The sequence below is a fragment of the Giraffa tippelskirchi genome, chromosome 12 (assembly GCF_054371585.1).
Source record: "Giraffa tippelskirchi isolate mGirTip1 chromosome 12, T2T-mGirTip1v1.2.pri, whole genome shotgun sequence".
In the NCBI taxonomy this organism is placed as follows: domain Eukaryota; kingdom Metazoa; phylum Chordata; class Mammalia; order Artiodactyla; family Giraffidae; genus Giraffa; species Giraffa tippelskirchi.
Window position 1 is genome coordinate 36,977,892 of NC_137286.1, and position 13,158 is coordinate 36,991,049.

A 13,158-nucleotide genomic window follows, 5' to 3' on the forward strand; every position below is an offset into this window, starting at 1 on the left:
GGTGGCCTCTCCCGCAACCCAGACCTGACACCCACCCTAAAGGAGCCAACCTCAGCCACCTCCGGGACCTGGGGCTACCCCATGGGGCCGTTTCAGAGCCAGGCTCCGTGACTACTCCAGGGCTCACTCCTGCCATGGGGCTGGGTCCCACGCACTCCACCTCTGCTCCGTCCCGGCCAGGCCCCGGAAGGCAGTCACCTGGATCCAGACAGGCTCATCGGTGGGGCCAGGGGATGTGAGGTTCTCCCAGTTGCCTGTGCGGGCGTATGTGAAGGTGGTGCCCGCCACCTCGTAGTCCCCATTCCACTGGATGGTCCACCCGCCATTGAGGAAGTACTTATCCGGGTCCTCGCTGCGCAGGGCCAGGAAGTTGGCGGCCTCCGCCACCTCCTCGATGCGGATCTCACGGGCGCCCACCGGGATCAACCCCACGTCCACATACCCTGTTGGCCAGGGGTTGAGCACACGTTGTGAAAAGAAGAGGGTTAGCTGCGGTCTGCCCTCACCTCTCTTTCCACTTGCCCCTGCCTGCTGACGCCAAAGGATTCATCGTTAAGATTCTGACTTCCCTACTTAGATCTGTCCGAGGTCACCACAGCCTCAGAAGGGCTCCTGCAATCCTGCCCCCGTGCCCGATGGCCCCTCTCTGGGGAACCTCAGTCAGTCTGTCACTGGGCTGGGCCAGCTCCCTATACCTGGGGCCAGCGTGACCTTTCTAAAAAACCCAATTGACCGGGCATTTCTCCTGATAATGTCCTCCTCACGCCTATAAAGCCTGTTTTTGTTCTTTTGCTAAGTAGTACCCATCATGTCTGGAGAAGGGAATGGCAACCCACTCCAGTATTCTTGCCTGGAGAATCCTCATGCACAGAGGAGCCTGGAGGGCTACAGTTCACAGGGTCGCAAAGAGTCAGACACGACTGGTCGACTAAGCACAGCACAAAGCACCCATGCCCGGCATTACCCCGAGAACCCTACATGTGTAACAACCCTATGTACCCCCAGGTACTACTGCTGTCCCCATTTTACAGATGAGGACACCAAGGCACAGACACCTTACTTAACTTGCCCCAGGGCTCTGCTGGAATGTGAATCAAGCTCTGAGATCTGAGCTTTAACCACCACACTGGGCTGCATCTCTGGGGATGAAATCTAAGCTTCTTGGCCGCGCATTCAAAGCCCCAGGGCAGCCCTGCCTTCTGTACAGCCAGGTCCCCAGACAGCATGCTCCTTCTTGCTTCCCGGCTTCGTTGGGCACAAACTCTTTCCTGCATGTGTAATGTTTTTCCTCATCTTTGCTGAGTCTTTCATGATTCAGCTCGACTTCCACTGCCCACAGGAAGTCTTCCCTGACCTCCCCAGGTCAGGACATTCTTCCTCAGAGCTCTCACAGCCCCTCCGGGTCTCCCTCCACTGCTTCTGTCACACTACAAGATGAGGCTGTAAGCTCTTCACCTCCGTGTCTCCCTCACCTAGCGCACAGTCAGCACTTAAACAGTGTACGCAAAACAGGTCCTGGGGTGCTGGAGTGGAGCTGTGGGGGTTGGTTCTCTGAAGCTTCATAAGGCCACTCATTAGCCTAGGCTGGAGTCCCTGGGGTAAGAGGACTCCCTGGGAGGGCAAGCCTCTGCATCTAGGCCTGGGGGCCCTGACTCCTGCCTGGATCCTGGACCCAGCAAGGCAGTGTGCCTGCTTCCCATCACTAGCCTCGGTAGGGACCACGGAGGACACAGGCAGGGGCTCAAGGGAGACAAAGAAAGGCTACCAGGCCAAGAGCACCCCCCACCCCCGCCACCAGTGGTCCCTCTCCATACCCAGGCCCTCAGCCTCCTCGAAGGTCCCGCTCACGGTGTGACAGGTGGAGCCGTTGCCATGGCACACGCCGCAGCGGTCTTCGACGGCACCAGAGTCAATCTCGAAGTCACAGCCCACATTCTGTAATGCATGGGGAGGAGAGGCCCCTGGTGCTGGGCCGCTGGCTGCAAGCCCTCTCTGGCCCCTGCCTCAGGGGCCTGCCAGGGTGGGGAGGAGAGTGCTCAGGGCATGGGGCAAGGGCCCACCACAGTTGTGGCCTCCAGTCCCGAGTAAACCCCTCGACCTCTTTGAGCTTCAGTTTCCTCAGATGTGAAACAGGGGGAACCACCTACACCATGAAGATGTGCTGTGAGATTGAACGAGACCAGAGATAGGAAAAGCTGTGTAAACAGCCCCAGCAGGCAGGGCAGCGGGCATGCAGGGGCTCCTGACCAGCATGGACAGCAATTTCCCTCAAACATGAATCCATGTTATCTGCTGGTCCTTGTCTGAGCCCTAGCCTCGACGCCCAGGAGCTTCCCCTCTTGGGAGCAGGGGAAAGAAAATGCTGAGGACACGGGCAGGGGAAGCAGCCGCTGCTGCTGCTGCTAGAAATGTCTTTAAATATTGTCAGCAAACACCGATGCTTTCTCTGCCAGGCCGAGCCCCTGCACAGCAATCCCAGATAAGTGACCCCATTTAACCCTGTGACGTGGATTCATGGACAGACAGTCCCCTTATCGCAGAGGAAACATTTGCCCGGGGTCATTCGACCAGCGGGAGGTTGAGCCTCCGCCAGAGCTCTGGTTTCCGGGCTGGGGCCAGGCCAGCCCAGGCCAGATCTCAGAAGCCACGGCAGGCAGGCCATGGTGCAGTTGCAGAGGCTGAGGGTAAGGCCGATGGTGTGTGTGGGGGGTCCGGTCCCAGGAGGATTGGGGGGCGCTTTGCTGAGAGGTAATGGGAGACCCTCAAAGGGCTTCACTGGTAGAGCTGGGAAGCCCAGTGGCACAGTCTGGGGAGGGTGGCCGGAGGGAAGCAGGAGGAAGCAGAGGGGGTCCTCTTCCTCGCCAGGCACACCTTGCAGATCCCATTGATGCAGAGGTCACGGCTGGCCTGGCCCTGGTAGCAGGGGGTGCCGTCCACCACAGCGTCCCGCAGCTTCTCAGCAAAGTACTCGTTCGAGGGCCGGCAGTGCAGCTCACAGGGGTTCACTAGGGCCCAAGCAGAGGAGCCGTGAGGGACAGGCAGGGCAGGAGTCACATCCGGAAGAGCATCAGTGGCGGGCAGGGGGCTCCACTGTGCTGGTAGTGTCTGCAAGGCTGCCCCCAGGAGCCAGGAGGGAGTGAGCAGCAGCCCCGCAGATAGCACCTGTGTCACTGGGCAAACTTTGGGCCCTCGGACCTCCGCCCCCTAGACTTCAGTGTCCACGCGGATGGCCGGACTCACCATCATTGACCACAGGAACCCAACTGTGCAGCTGGCCCTTGTAGAGCATGGCGTCAAAGTGGCTGCACTGGACTTGGCGGAAGGAGGGGCGGCCGGCGGGGCAGGCCTGCAGGCTGCACAGGCGGAAGCGCTTCCGCTCACCCACGCAGTATTTGCCCTTGTATTTGGGCCTGTGGGGTGGGGTGGGGGTAAGTGAGCACTGACAGTGCAGCCAACTGCACACCTGAATCCAGAAGCGGGCCCTCGGAGCAAGCAGCTCCTTCTGCAACCCGACACCTGGAGATTCCCGGCTCCCACCTCCTCGCCCCACCTCGCCCCCACCTTGGCCCAGACTCAGTCTCCCTGTTTGAAAGGAACTCAGGGAAGGTGGTAGCACGAGGCCTGGGCTCTGCCCCCAACCTGCTATGTGACCTTGGCCAAGTCTCAGGACTCCTCCGGGCCCGTTTCCTCATCTCTAAAATGGGACTGGGGTTGCCTCTGCAGAGGGTTATTGAGAGGCTGGGCTAAGCTACAGACGTGACTGGCACTAGCCGGAGGGGCTACTTCCAGATCTCCAGCCCATGAGACCCAGCGTCCTGACAGCCCATGTGTCGGCAGACATGATCTTGGTGGCAGCACCCCACCCAGGTCAAAAGGAAGCCCCTTTGGCCCTGGCCCAGCCCAAAGCCTGAACCCCAACTCCACCCCACCTGCTTCCACCCTGCTCAGACCCAGAGGCCCGGAGACAGGGTGGGGTATAAGCAGGGAGTTCTACAAGGACCTGGCTCTGAATCCCATGATCCCCTCCTGGGGCAGCCTAGTGAAGGTGCCAGCACCCCCTCAGTCCACAGAAGGGCAGACCTCTGCATCTCCCTGATCTTCACCTCACCCCTCTGAGATGGGGAAATGAGGCCCAGAGAGATGAAACCACTCACCCTAGGTCACACAGCACCCCTCCCAGGCTGACCAGTTCTCCCAGCTGTCCCCAGTCTCATCCTGGACCCACGTGCACCTCCAATGTCACTACATGGCTCTATTTACTGAGCAGTTACTACAGATTAGCTGCAGAGCTTTAGTGCCTTTATCCGTGACGACAGCTCTACCAGATGGGCATTGCTGTTGCCCATCATATACTTTCTCTGGAAACTGAGGCCCCGAGAAGGGGTGGAGAGGGCCGCTGCATGAGGAGAGAAGAGGGGATTTGAACTCTATCCACCCAAGGTTCAGGGTCTAAGCTCTGAGCCACTGTCCTCCCTGCCTCTCTCCCATCAGCTGCTGCTTTGTGGCGTGGCCTCTAATGAGTCGCTCCACTCTCCAGGCCTTGGTGTTCCCTTCTCTGCAATGGGGTCAGCAGTGGTGACTCAACTAGCCTCCAGGGCACTCCTAGAAGTGACCCGAAGTGGCTCTGGACACTCCGGGCTTGGCCTCCATGGGGATACTTCTGAGAGCGGGAGACTGGGACAGACTCTGCTCAGGGCACCCCACCCCACTTGCCCCGGGTACCCCACACTCACGCAGGCTGCGTGCACTGCCGCTCGGCGCTCTGCACGCCCACGCCACAGCTCCGCGAGCAGAGGGACCAGGCGCTCCAGCCAGACCAGCCACCATCCACGGCCTCAGGCCGGAAGCCCACAGGAACGCACTCCCCATTCAGACACCACTACCAAGACAGACAAATGCAGAGCGAGCCCACTCCAAGCTCCTCACCCTAGTGAGAACAAGGTGGGTGGAAGGCCTGGAAGGGCCCAGAGGGGAAGACCCCAAGGGCTGGGGGAGGCCCCCTTCCCGTCACCCAAGACACAGGCCCCATGGTGGAGTTGAACAAAGAATAAAACAGAGCCCACATGCTGACTCTCTGAGGTAGAGGCACCTGGGAGAATTGATCAAGCTCTGTCCCAAAGTCTCCATTCTGCAGATGGGGACTCAGGCCAGAGAGGGCTGGGGGTCGGCTAAGAGCACAGGTGAGTCTCTGAACCATGCCGAGCCCAGAGCATGGACGCAGCAGGTGTCTCACCTGCTCTGCAGCTGGACTGGGGCTCCCCTACCTTGCTCTCCCCACAGCTGGTACCGTCCACAGCTGCATCCAGTTTGGAGTGACAGGTGGTCCCCACGGAGCACCAGAGTGTGTGGCAGACGTTCTGCAAAGAGGAGCACAAAGGCCACACCCTCACCTCCTCCCCTACGCCTCTATCTGTCCTACCCCCTTGCTACCTCCTTGAGTCCCCTGGGAATCCCTCCTTGGGGCTGGCACATGATGGGGTCTGTAGATGGAAGCCCCAGAGGTCCATTCTTGTCCTTCCGCAGACCAGGTAGTATGGGGGGCCCTGGGCTGGGACCCAAGGCTCGGATTTGTGGCTCAGTGCAGTCCCCAGCCCCCATCTGGAGACACCCTGGTTAGAAGCTGCAGGGTCTCTAACATGCCCGTGGCCATCACTTTGGGTGATCTTCCCCAGGACATGGCAGTAGAGGTTTTATTTTACCTCTTACGATCCAGCTCCAGTAGGTTAGTATTAGTCACTCAGTCATGTCCAACTCTTTGCTACCCTGTGGACAATAGTCCACCAGGCTCCTCTATCCCTGGAATTCTCCAGGCAAGAATACTGGAGTGGGTTGCCGTTCCCTTCTCCAGGGGATCTTCCCCACCCAGAGGTTGAACCTGGGCTGTTGCATTGTAGGCAGATTCTTTACCAATTGAGCCACCAGAAAATCCCAGTCGGTAAGGGGGTGCCCAAAGTCCCACCGTTGGTGAATGGCCCACCCAGAATGCACACCTGGGTCTAGGGCCACCCAACCCAAGGCCTCTCCCACAGGCCAGTTTATGTCTCCTGGGCATTATGTGTGGACCAAGCCTGGCTGGGAGGGGTCTGCAGGCTGCTGAGGGCTGCCCCTCGTCCCCATGTCCACACATGCCCCCCGCACACTCACGTCCATGTCATCGCAGAAGGCAGAGTAGGCCCCGTACTGGAGACGGCACTGGTGGCCCACATCGTAGAGGACGCCAGGCGGTATGGAAGGGAAGTCGATGACATCCTTGGTGGGAGAGTCATCCAGGCACAGGCCCCACCCACGGCTGCAGAGATGGGACAAGAGTGTGGGGTAAGGGGCTGCCTGTTCCCTGGGGTTCTAAAGGGGGCAGGCGGAGAGACCCATCAAGGAGGCCTCACCGGTCCAGGAGGGCAGGAGAGGCGGGAAGGGGCTTAAAGCTTTAAACTGAATAGGAAAACTCCAGCCTCCTTACTCACCTGGGCTGTTTTTCGACATAACCTAGCATGAAAGGCTCCCAGTCTTCCCCATCTATCTCCAGGGCACTCCAGCTGTTTAAATAACTCATCCCACCCACCAAGGCTAGGTCTCTCCACAAACCGTCCCTTCTACTCCCAACAGTCTCCCCACTCCTCCACCGTGGGGCTTCCCTCCCCAAGATCCAGCCCAGAGACCCTTCCCTCTGAAGGCTTTCTGGACCACTAAGCCCATATGTGGGCTGGAGAGCATCACGTCACAGCTGATTCGACAGCCCTCCACCCCAGGCTGGGACCAAGGGGATCTGTGTGAGGACCAAGGCCTGCAGGCTGCCCCTACCTGGCCACTCACCTGGGAGAGAGCCCAGGGGCAGCCCTGCCTGCCAGCCTCTGCCACTCCCTTATTTTCTCCTGTCCCCCACCTGGGAGCAACAGGAGGAAGGCAGGATCTGTGGGACTTGGGGTCCCAGGCTAAGCAGCTTGGGGGAGGCAGAAACCCCCTAGTCTTCCAGTCTGGGAGGCTGGAGGGTGGCTGGTGCCGGGTCAGGGAGCCAGGATGAGCAGAGGGTCCTGGTTAGGGTGGAGGGAGATGGGGGTGGGGGGATGGGGAGGGCAGAGCTGATGGATGCTGGGGTCTGGCCAGGAGGGAAGGAGGAGACACAATGGTCCACGGAGGGGCTGCAGAACATGGAGGATTCGAGAAATAGGCCAACGTGAAGGCCCGAGTGGAGAGGTCAGCCCCTGGAATCCAGGAGTCCATATTTCAGAGGAGCCGCACTCCCTGGCCAGGGAGGGCGGTCTGTGTGGTCTCCTTAGGTCCCTGGCTGGTGGCAGGGCCCAGGCTCCACCCAGAGCCTCAGTGACAAGACTCCTGCTGAGGTCCCTGGGAGCCCCTCTCCACCCAGAATCACCTGGACCCTTTGTGTTAGCTGGAAACAGACCCTCTAAGATGGGCACGGGGCAGATGAGCAGGCGTGGGACCCAGTCTTCTGCCCTAGATGACTGCAGGCCAGGCTGGCCCTGGGTGCTGAGCAGGCACTCTCTCATCTGCTCCTCACAACCCCCAAGCAGAGAACTCTACTACCACCGTCTCCTTACACATCCAGGGCCCATGGCAGTGCATCATGTGCCCCGGTCACGTGGCGGGGGGGGCAGCGATGGTCAGGATGTGATGCCAGCCAGGCTGCCAGCACCCGCATGTCCACTTGCCCTAAGTGAAAAGCTCCTCCCATCCGATCATGAGCCTGCCTCAAACACTTCATCCCAAATAGAAGCTCCAAACTACGGCAGCTGAGGCCTGGCAGGGACAAGGAGGCTTCTGATTGCTAGCCTCATCCTGGGGCTCCCTGGACCCGCAACCTGGGGCCGAACATCAGCTGAGGGGTGTAGGGGTGTGTGTGTATGTGTGTGTGTGTGTGTGCATCTGTCTGTGTGGGTCTGTGTAGGGTCAACCTGGCCCTGGGGCTCCTTTTCGTCTGGCAGGACACAATTTAAGATGCGACTGGGGGTTCACCCACTCCGCTGATTCAGACCCAGCCAGGGGGCTCCTCTGACTGGGGTCCAACGTGCCTCAGCCCCACACTAGCAGGTCCTGGGGCACACCCAGCCCTTCAGTTTTCCAGCCAGGATCCAGTGCTGACGTGCCGGTTATCAAGCTCCTGTGAGCCTGCTGCTGGAAAGCCAGGCAGCAACAGCCTCTCAGGGCCATCTTATATGTGTGTGAGGCTGAGGAGTTCTGGTGGGGGGTGGTCTTTGTAGGACCCGCCCACCAGAACCAGAGCCACATTCTGGCCCAGATGCTGACCAGGGAGTCAGAAACCCAGGTTCTACTCTGATCAGTTTCAGATGCTGTGTGGCCTTGGTCCATCCCTCACCCTCTCTGAGCCTTCACATCCTCATCTACAAGAGGCTGAGGGAACCTATGTGATCCCAAGCAACAGAGATATAAATAGCAGCATCTACTTGGGAAAAGTTACACGGGCGGGTGGCCGGCAGCAGGCCCTTCCTTCCTCTGGTTGGCTCACCGCCAGGCTCCCCAAGCCACTGATACACGTCAGCCCTTCCCCTCTAATTATAGCAGGGCTGGGCTGTCCCACATGGGGTCAGAGCAGACAGTGAATGGCTCCAGTCGGAAGTGCCACTCCAACCTCAAGGACTGCAAGGAGCTACCCATCACCTGGGAGAGACCTGTGTGCCCCCTCCTCTCCCCACCGCTGAGGGCTGGTCGTGGAGTCGCCGGATGTTGGGGACAAGGGCCTGATACTGGATCAGGCCTGCCTCTCTCCCTGCGGAAACTCTGGCTGCAAGGACATGAGCAAGCAGGGCCTTCCCTTCCTGGCCCCAGGTCTAAGTAGTAGCTCATGAAAAGAGAGGTCCCTTATGAAACAGCAGAGTCTCTTACAGCGATGCTCAGCCCAGAAAGGCTCTTCAGGTTGACCTCTCGGACAGGCCAGTGAACAAAGTCTCGTTGAAACTTTCCTCTAGTCCAACTACCACCTCCTGAAGATTTTCCATCCCACCCATGATCTCCCACTGCCAGCCCTGGACCACGCCATGCACCCACCTAGAGCATCTTTCTTCCTTAGGATGCTCCCTTAGTCCTTAGAGAGCAGCTCTGGGGCTCCTTCTCAGAGATGATGTCTCTGCCTCTCTCCAGATTCCCACAGAACCCCACAGGGCTAATCACCTGGAATTGTCACATGTCTGCCCCCCTCAGGTGGTGAGGGGCTTGAGGACAGGGACACTGCCTCCTCTACCACTTTCCCTTCAGCACAGTTTGAGACCAAGTGGGATCCGCTAACGTCTGGGTCTGTGCGGCCCGACGAACATCTATTTGCAGGAAGCCAAGGAGTGCCGTGCCCAGTGGGGAACGGTGGGGGTGGTCTGAGTGCCTCTGAGACGCTCTCAAATCCCGGAAATACCTCCAGACCCCGCTTGGTGCCTTCCTTCTGTGAATCTTGCCCTTCCGGCCCCCATCCTGTCTAGGTGGGGCCTGTCCTGTCTTCCGTCCCACCTCCAGCAAGGAGACTAAGGGCGGAAGGGCTGGGGGACAGGTTGGTACAACACCCTCCGTCCCAGTATCCCCTCCTGCCTGGCCCTCTGGGAGGGAGAGGGGAAAGCACGGCCACCCTTGGGAAGAGGAACTTCCCCTCCCTCCCCAGCTCCCCACAATGGCCACGTGTCTGTCTCTCTCTCTGCCAGTGTTCTGTCCAACTCTTCTTTGGTGCCAAGGTTCTGGGAGGCCCTGGCTGGCTCAGGCTCTGGCCTTCTCCTCCTACCCTCGCCCCAGGCCCCAAGGCAAATCCCTCACGCATTCCAGCAGCCGAACGAAGACAGAGACGCATGTGTCTATCTGTCCTGAAGCCAGGGTGCTGGGTGGCACCCTGGGCGGGGGCAGCTGGAAAAAGCCCTCAGGATGCTGCAGGGGCGGCTGCTCTTCTGATTTCCCAGCCCTTCTCTCATTTTCAGCCCCCAAGTGAGGAGGTGACAGACCCTTGGGATCATTTTCTACCAGGCTGTCCCTGCCGGGCCACTTCCCTGCTTCAGCTCCTTATCACATTGCTTGGTAGCAGCGGTAACAGTCACCAGGCACTGAATGCAAACCACGTGGCCAGCGCTGTGCTACACACTTCACATGCCTCCTCATTTAATCCTCAGAGCAACCCGGGACACAGTCCCATCATTATCCCCGGTCTTTGAGGCTTAAGGGTTAGTGTAACTTGTCTGCCAACACGGGTAGATGCCTGGGCCAGAGTCCAGGGTCTTAAACATCAAAGTCAACTCTTCCCTGCTTCTAGTCCCCCTCTCCACCCAATAATCCCTCTTCTATCAGAGGCTGGCCTCGCTCTCACGTCCACAATGAACCTGGTCATGTCCCTGTTTAAACCCTTGTGAATGGACTTCTAGAAAAACATGGCCCATTGAGCAGATACAGAGTTATTTCCACTCCCTTCCAGAACCCCACTAAGATGACAGGAAAGACATAAACAAGGCATAAATCTACAAGGACAAGGGGCAAGGGAGAGGTGATGATGGCAGATGAAAAATGTCAGCAAAATTCTAGAAGCTGGAAAACAGATGATCGAGTAGCAGCTGACTCACTGCAGCACTGAACGCTGAGAGCCAGTCATGTGGAGAGAAACCACCCAGAAGAGGGACACTGCGCTCAGGAAACCCGAGGGACCCCTGGAGGCCTGGGTGCCAGGAAGACTGAGGCCAAGAGCCTGGCTCAAAGTCTGTAAGACTTCATCAGACCCCAGATCCCCTTCCCAACCCTCTAGAGCAGGGCCATGGCCACCTCCCTGCCTGGCAGAGGACTGGGGTCACTCTCTGGAGAGGGTGATCCAGGAGACCTGACCCAGGAACACCAGGCACAGTGGAAGACCCGAGGCAGAGGGGCCCACAGAGAAAAGAACAAGCGAAAGTCTGCACAAGGAAAGCTGAGATAACCACCAAGCTCCTTCCCTATCTGGGTGCCAGAATGCTGTAGTCAGACTTACACCTTCCAGGAAAAGACTAGAGAATGCCTCTCTGGAGCAAAATCACTCAGAAAAATGACCCTAGGTACTGACATTTGAAGATACCCCAAAGAAACAGCTCCATCCCAACCAGTCCCGCAGTGGTGACTTGAAACAGTGCTGCCTAGTCCACAGACCTCCCGACTGGCAGCCCAGTGCCTCCTTCCATGGAGGGAATACAGCCATGCCATCTCAAGAAAATCCTTCACGTGAAAGACAGGTTCTAAAAAATAACTCAAAGAAAAGGATATTTCAGGGAGTAAGAGAAAAAACAAAATAAATAATAACTTCAACAAGGTAAGATACTATACCCATGAAACTAGAACAGGATAATAAAAAGGAATATTTAGCAAATAAGAAATTTCAGGAAGTTAAAAGTACAATAGGAAAAAAAAATTTAAATGTAAAAGAAAGCTTGTAAGGCAAAGATAAGGATGTCTTTCAGAAAACAGAATGAGTTAGAAAAAAGTTTAAAAGTGTAAAAAAAAAAAAAGAAAGGGAGAGAACAGCTGAATATTAAGGGTTCCAGAAGGAGAAAATGAGAGATGATTAGCAAATAAATAAGAATATTTCCCAGAACTGAAGGACTTGAGTTTTTAGATTAAAAGGGCCTAGCAAGTGTCCCCCACCACCACCCCAACGTAGATCAAGGCACATAATTGCAAAAGTTCAGTTCACCAAGAGAAAGAGAGATACAAACCAAGAGAAAAAAAGAGACAAAGTATTCTCTATATTAAGAGAGAGATAAAGAAAATCCTAAAAGCTTCCAGACTTTTTTAAAAGGTCACATACAAAGGTTTGGGAATCAGACTGGTATGAGACTTGTCAATAGCAGTGTTGGAAGCTAGAAAACAAAGGAAAAACACCTTTGAAATTCTGAGGGAGAAAGACTTTTAACTTGGAAGTTGCTATCAAAAGATCAATCAAGTATGAGGGAAGAATAAAGAAAAGCAAACATTTTAAGACAAGCGAATCATTTACCTCCATACATCTCTTCTCAGAAGGCTACTTGAAGATATGCTCCACCAAAACAAAGAAGCAAACCCCTCTAAAAAAGGTAGCATGAGACCCAGGAAACAGGAAGATCTTCCATGATAATTTTAAGAGAGAAGTAGAAGTCATCCAGGTTAGACGAGAGCAGGAGGACAGAGGGATGTCGATGGGTATCTCCAGGAAAGAGGGAAACTGTGAGAGGACACAGGAGGGACTGCCTTCTGCAAAACGGGATTTTGCAGAATTGCTGCAGGATCTGGGAGACTTAGAGAAGCAAAGAAAACTAGGCAAATAAAGTGGTTCTTAAAAAGAAAATCATTTTGTTACAACACTTGGTTTGGCATTATCTATACAACAACAATAAAGAAAACAGTAAACATGGATTTAAGCAAGATATGCTAACATGATATTGGGATGTAGTGGCAGGGGTGGGGGAGCAAATGTGGGCAGGAAGTGACACAAAGGGGCTAAATTCCAACCTTCCATTGTACAAGTCATCAGATGATATCTAAACTGAAAAATCAAGAAATAGCACTCTAGGAAGACTTTTTGGAAATATGAAAGTAAATAAGGTAAGAAAAGCTAAAGAGAATGAAAAGTTGAAAGGTGCTGCCCAAAGAACATAGGATGGGGAAGCGTGCAGCAGGTGATTTAAAGCTCTCCTATTGCCATCTTGAACTCAGTATTTTTGAACTTGTGTTTTGTTAAGCAGGTTCTGATGGGACAAGAGGCATTTGCATGGAGATACATGATATGTGTCCACTGTTCCTTGCCACCTCATGAGCAGAGTCCTAGTGGATTCACAATGTGGAGAATTCATTGAGACTCTAAGAAAATGCAAGATAAGTGTATTATGTCTAAGACAGCCCCAGAGGCCACACTTGGCACTTGAACCAGAACTGGCTTCAAATGCAGAAAGAAGGTATGATGTCTTAGGAAACACAAATGACCAAGGAACTCCATCATCTTTGCTATTTGTGTTGCTTCCTTGTGTCATCCAATTATTGCATTGAAAATGATGGGCTAGAAGGAAATGTAAAGATGGATTCATCTCCTCTCAGTTCTTCCTCAAACATCAGTAAGCCAAGGCAGAGAGTGCTGGGAAAATGTGCACATATTACAAAGTGAAATAAAACCAGTCAAATTAGTCTTGTGCACTATGTCAAGTGTTCTGATAAATATGAGGTATG

The 13,158-nt window shown here is 55.5% G+C and overlaps 1 protein-coding gene across 1 annotated transcript in view; it reads right to left on the reverse strand.

Annotated features, from left to right (window-relative positions):
- The window catches only part of ADAMTS7 (ADAM metallopeptidase with thrombospondin type 1 motif 7), a 56,177-nt gene that overhangs the window by 10,485 nt on the left and 32,534 nt on the right, over positions 1–13,158 (reverse strand). Inside the window, exons 9-15 of the mRNA XM_081549590.1 lie at positions 6,145–6,289; positions 5,265–5,357; positions 4,734–4,879; positions 3,241–3,410; positions 2,872–3,005; positions 1,815–1,935; positions 199–443 (exon numbers count right to left, since the gene is read on the reverse strand). Of these exons, the coding sequence (XP_081405716.1) occupies positions 199–443; positions 1,815–1,935; positions 2,872–3,005; positions 3,241–3,410; positions 4,734–4,879; positions 5,265–5,357; positions 6,145–6,289 (1,054 nt within the window). The remainder of the gene's footprint in view (positions 1–198; positions 444–1,814; positions 1,936–2,871; positions 3,006–3,240; positions 3,411–4,733; positions 4,880–5,264; positions 5,358–6,144; positions 6,290–13,158) is intronic.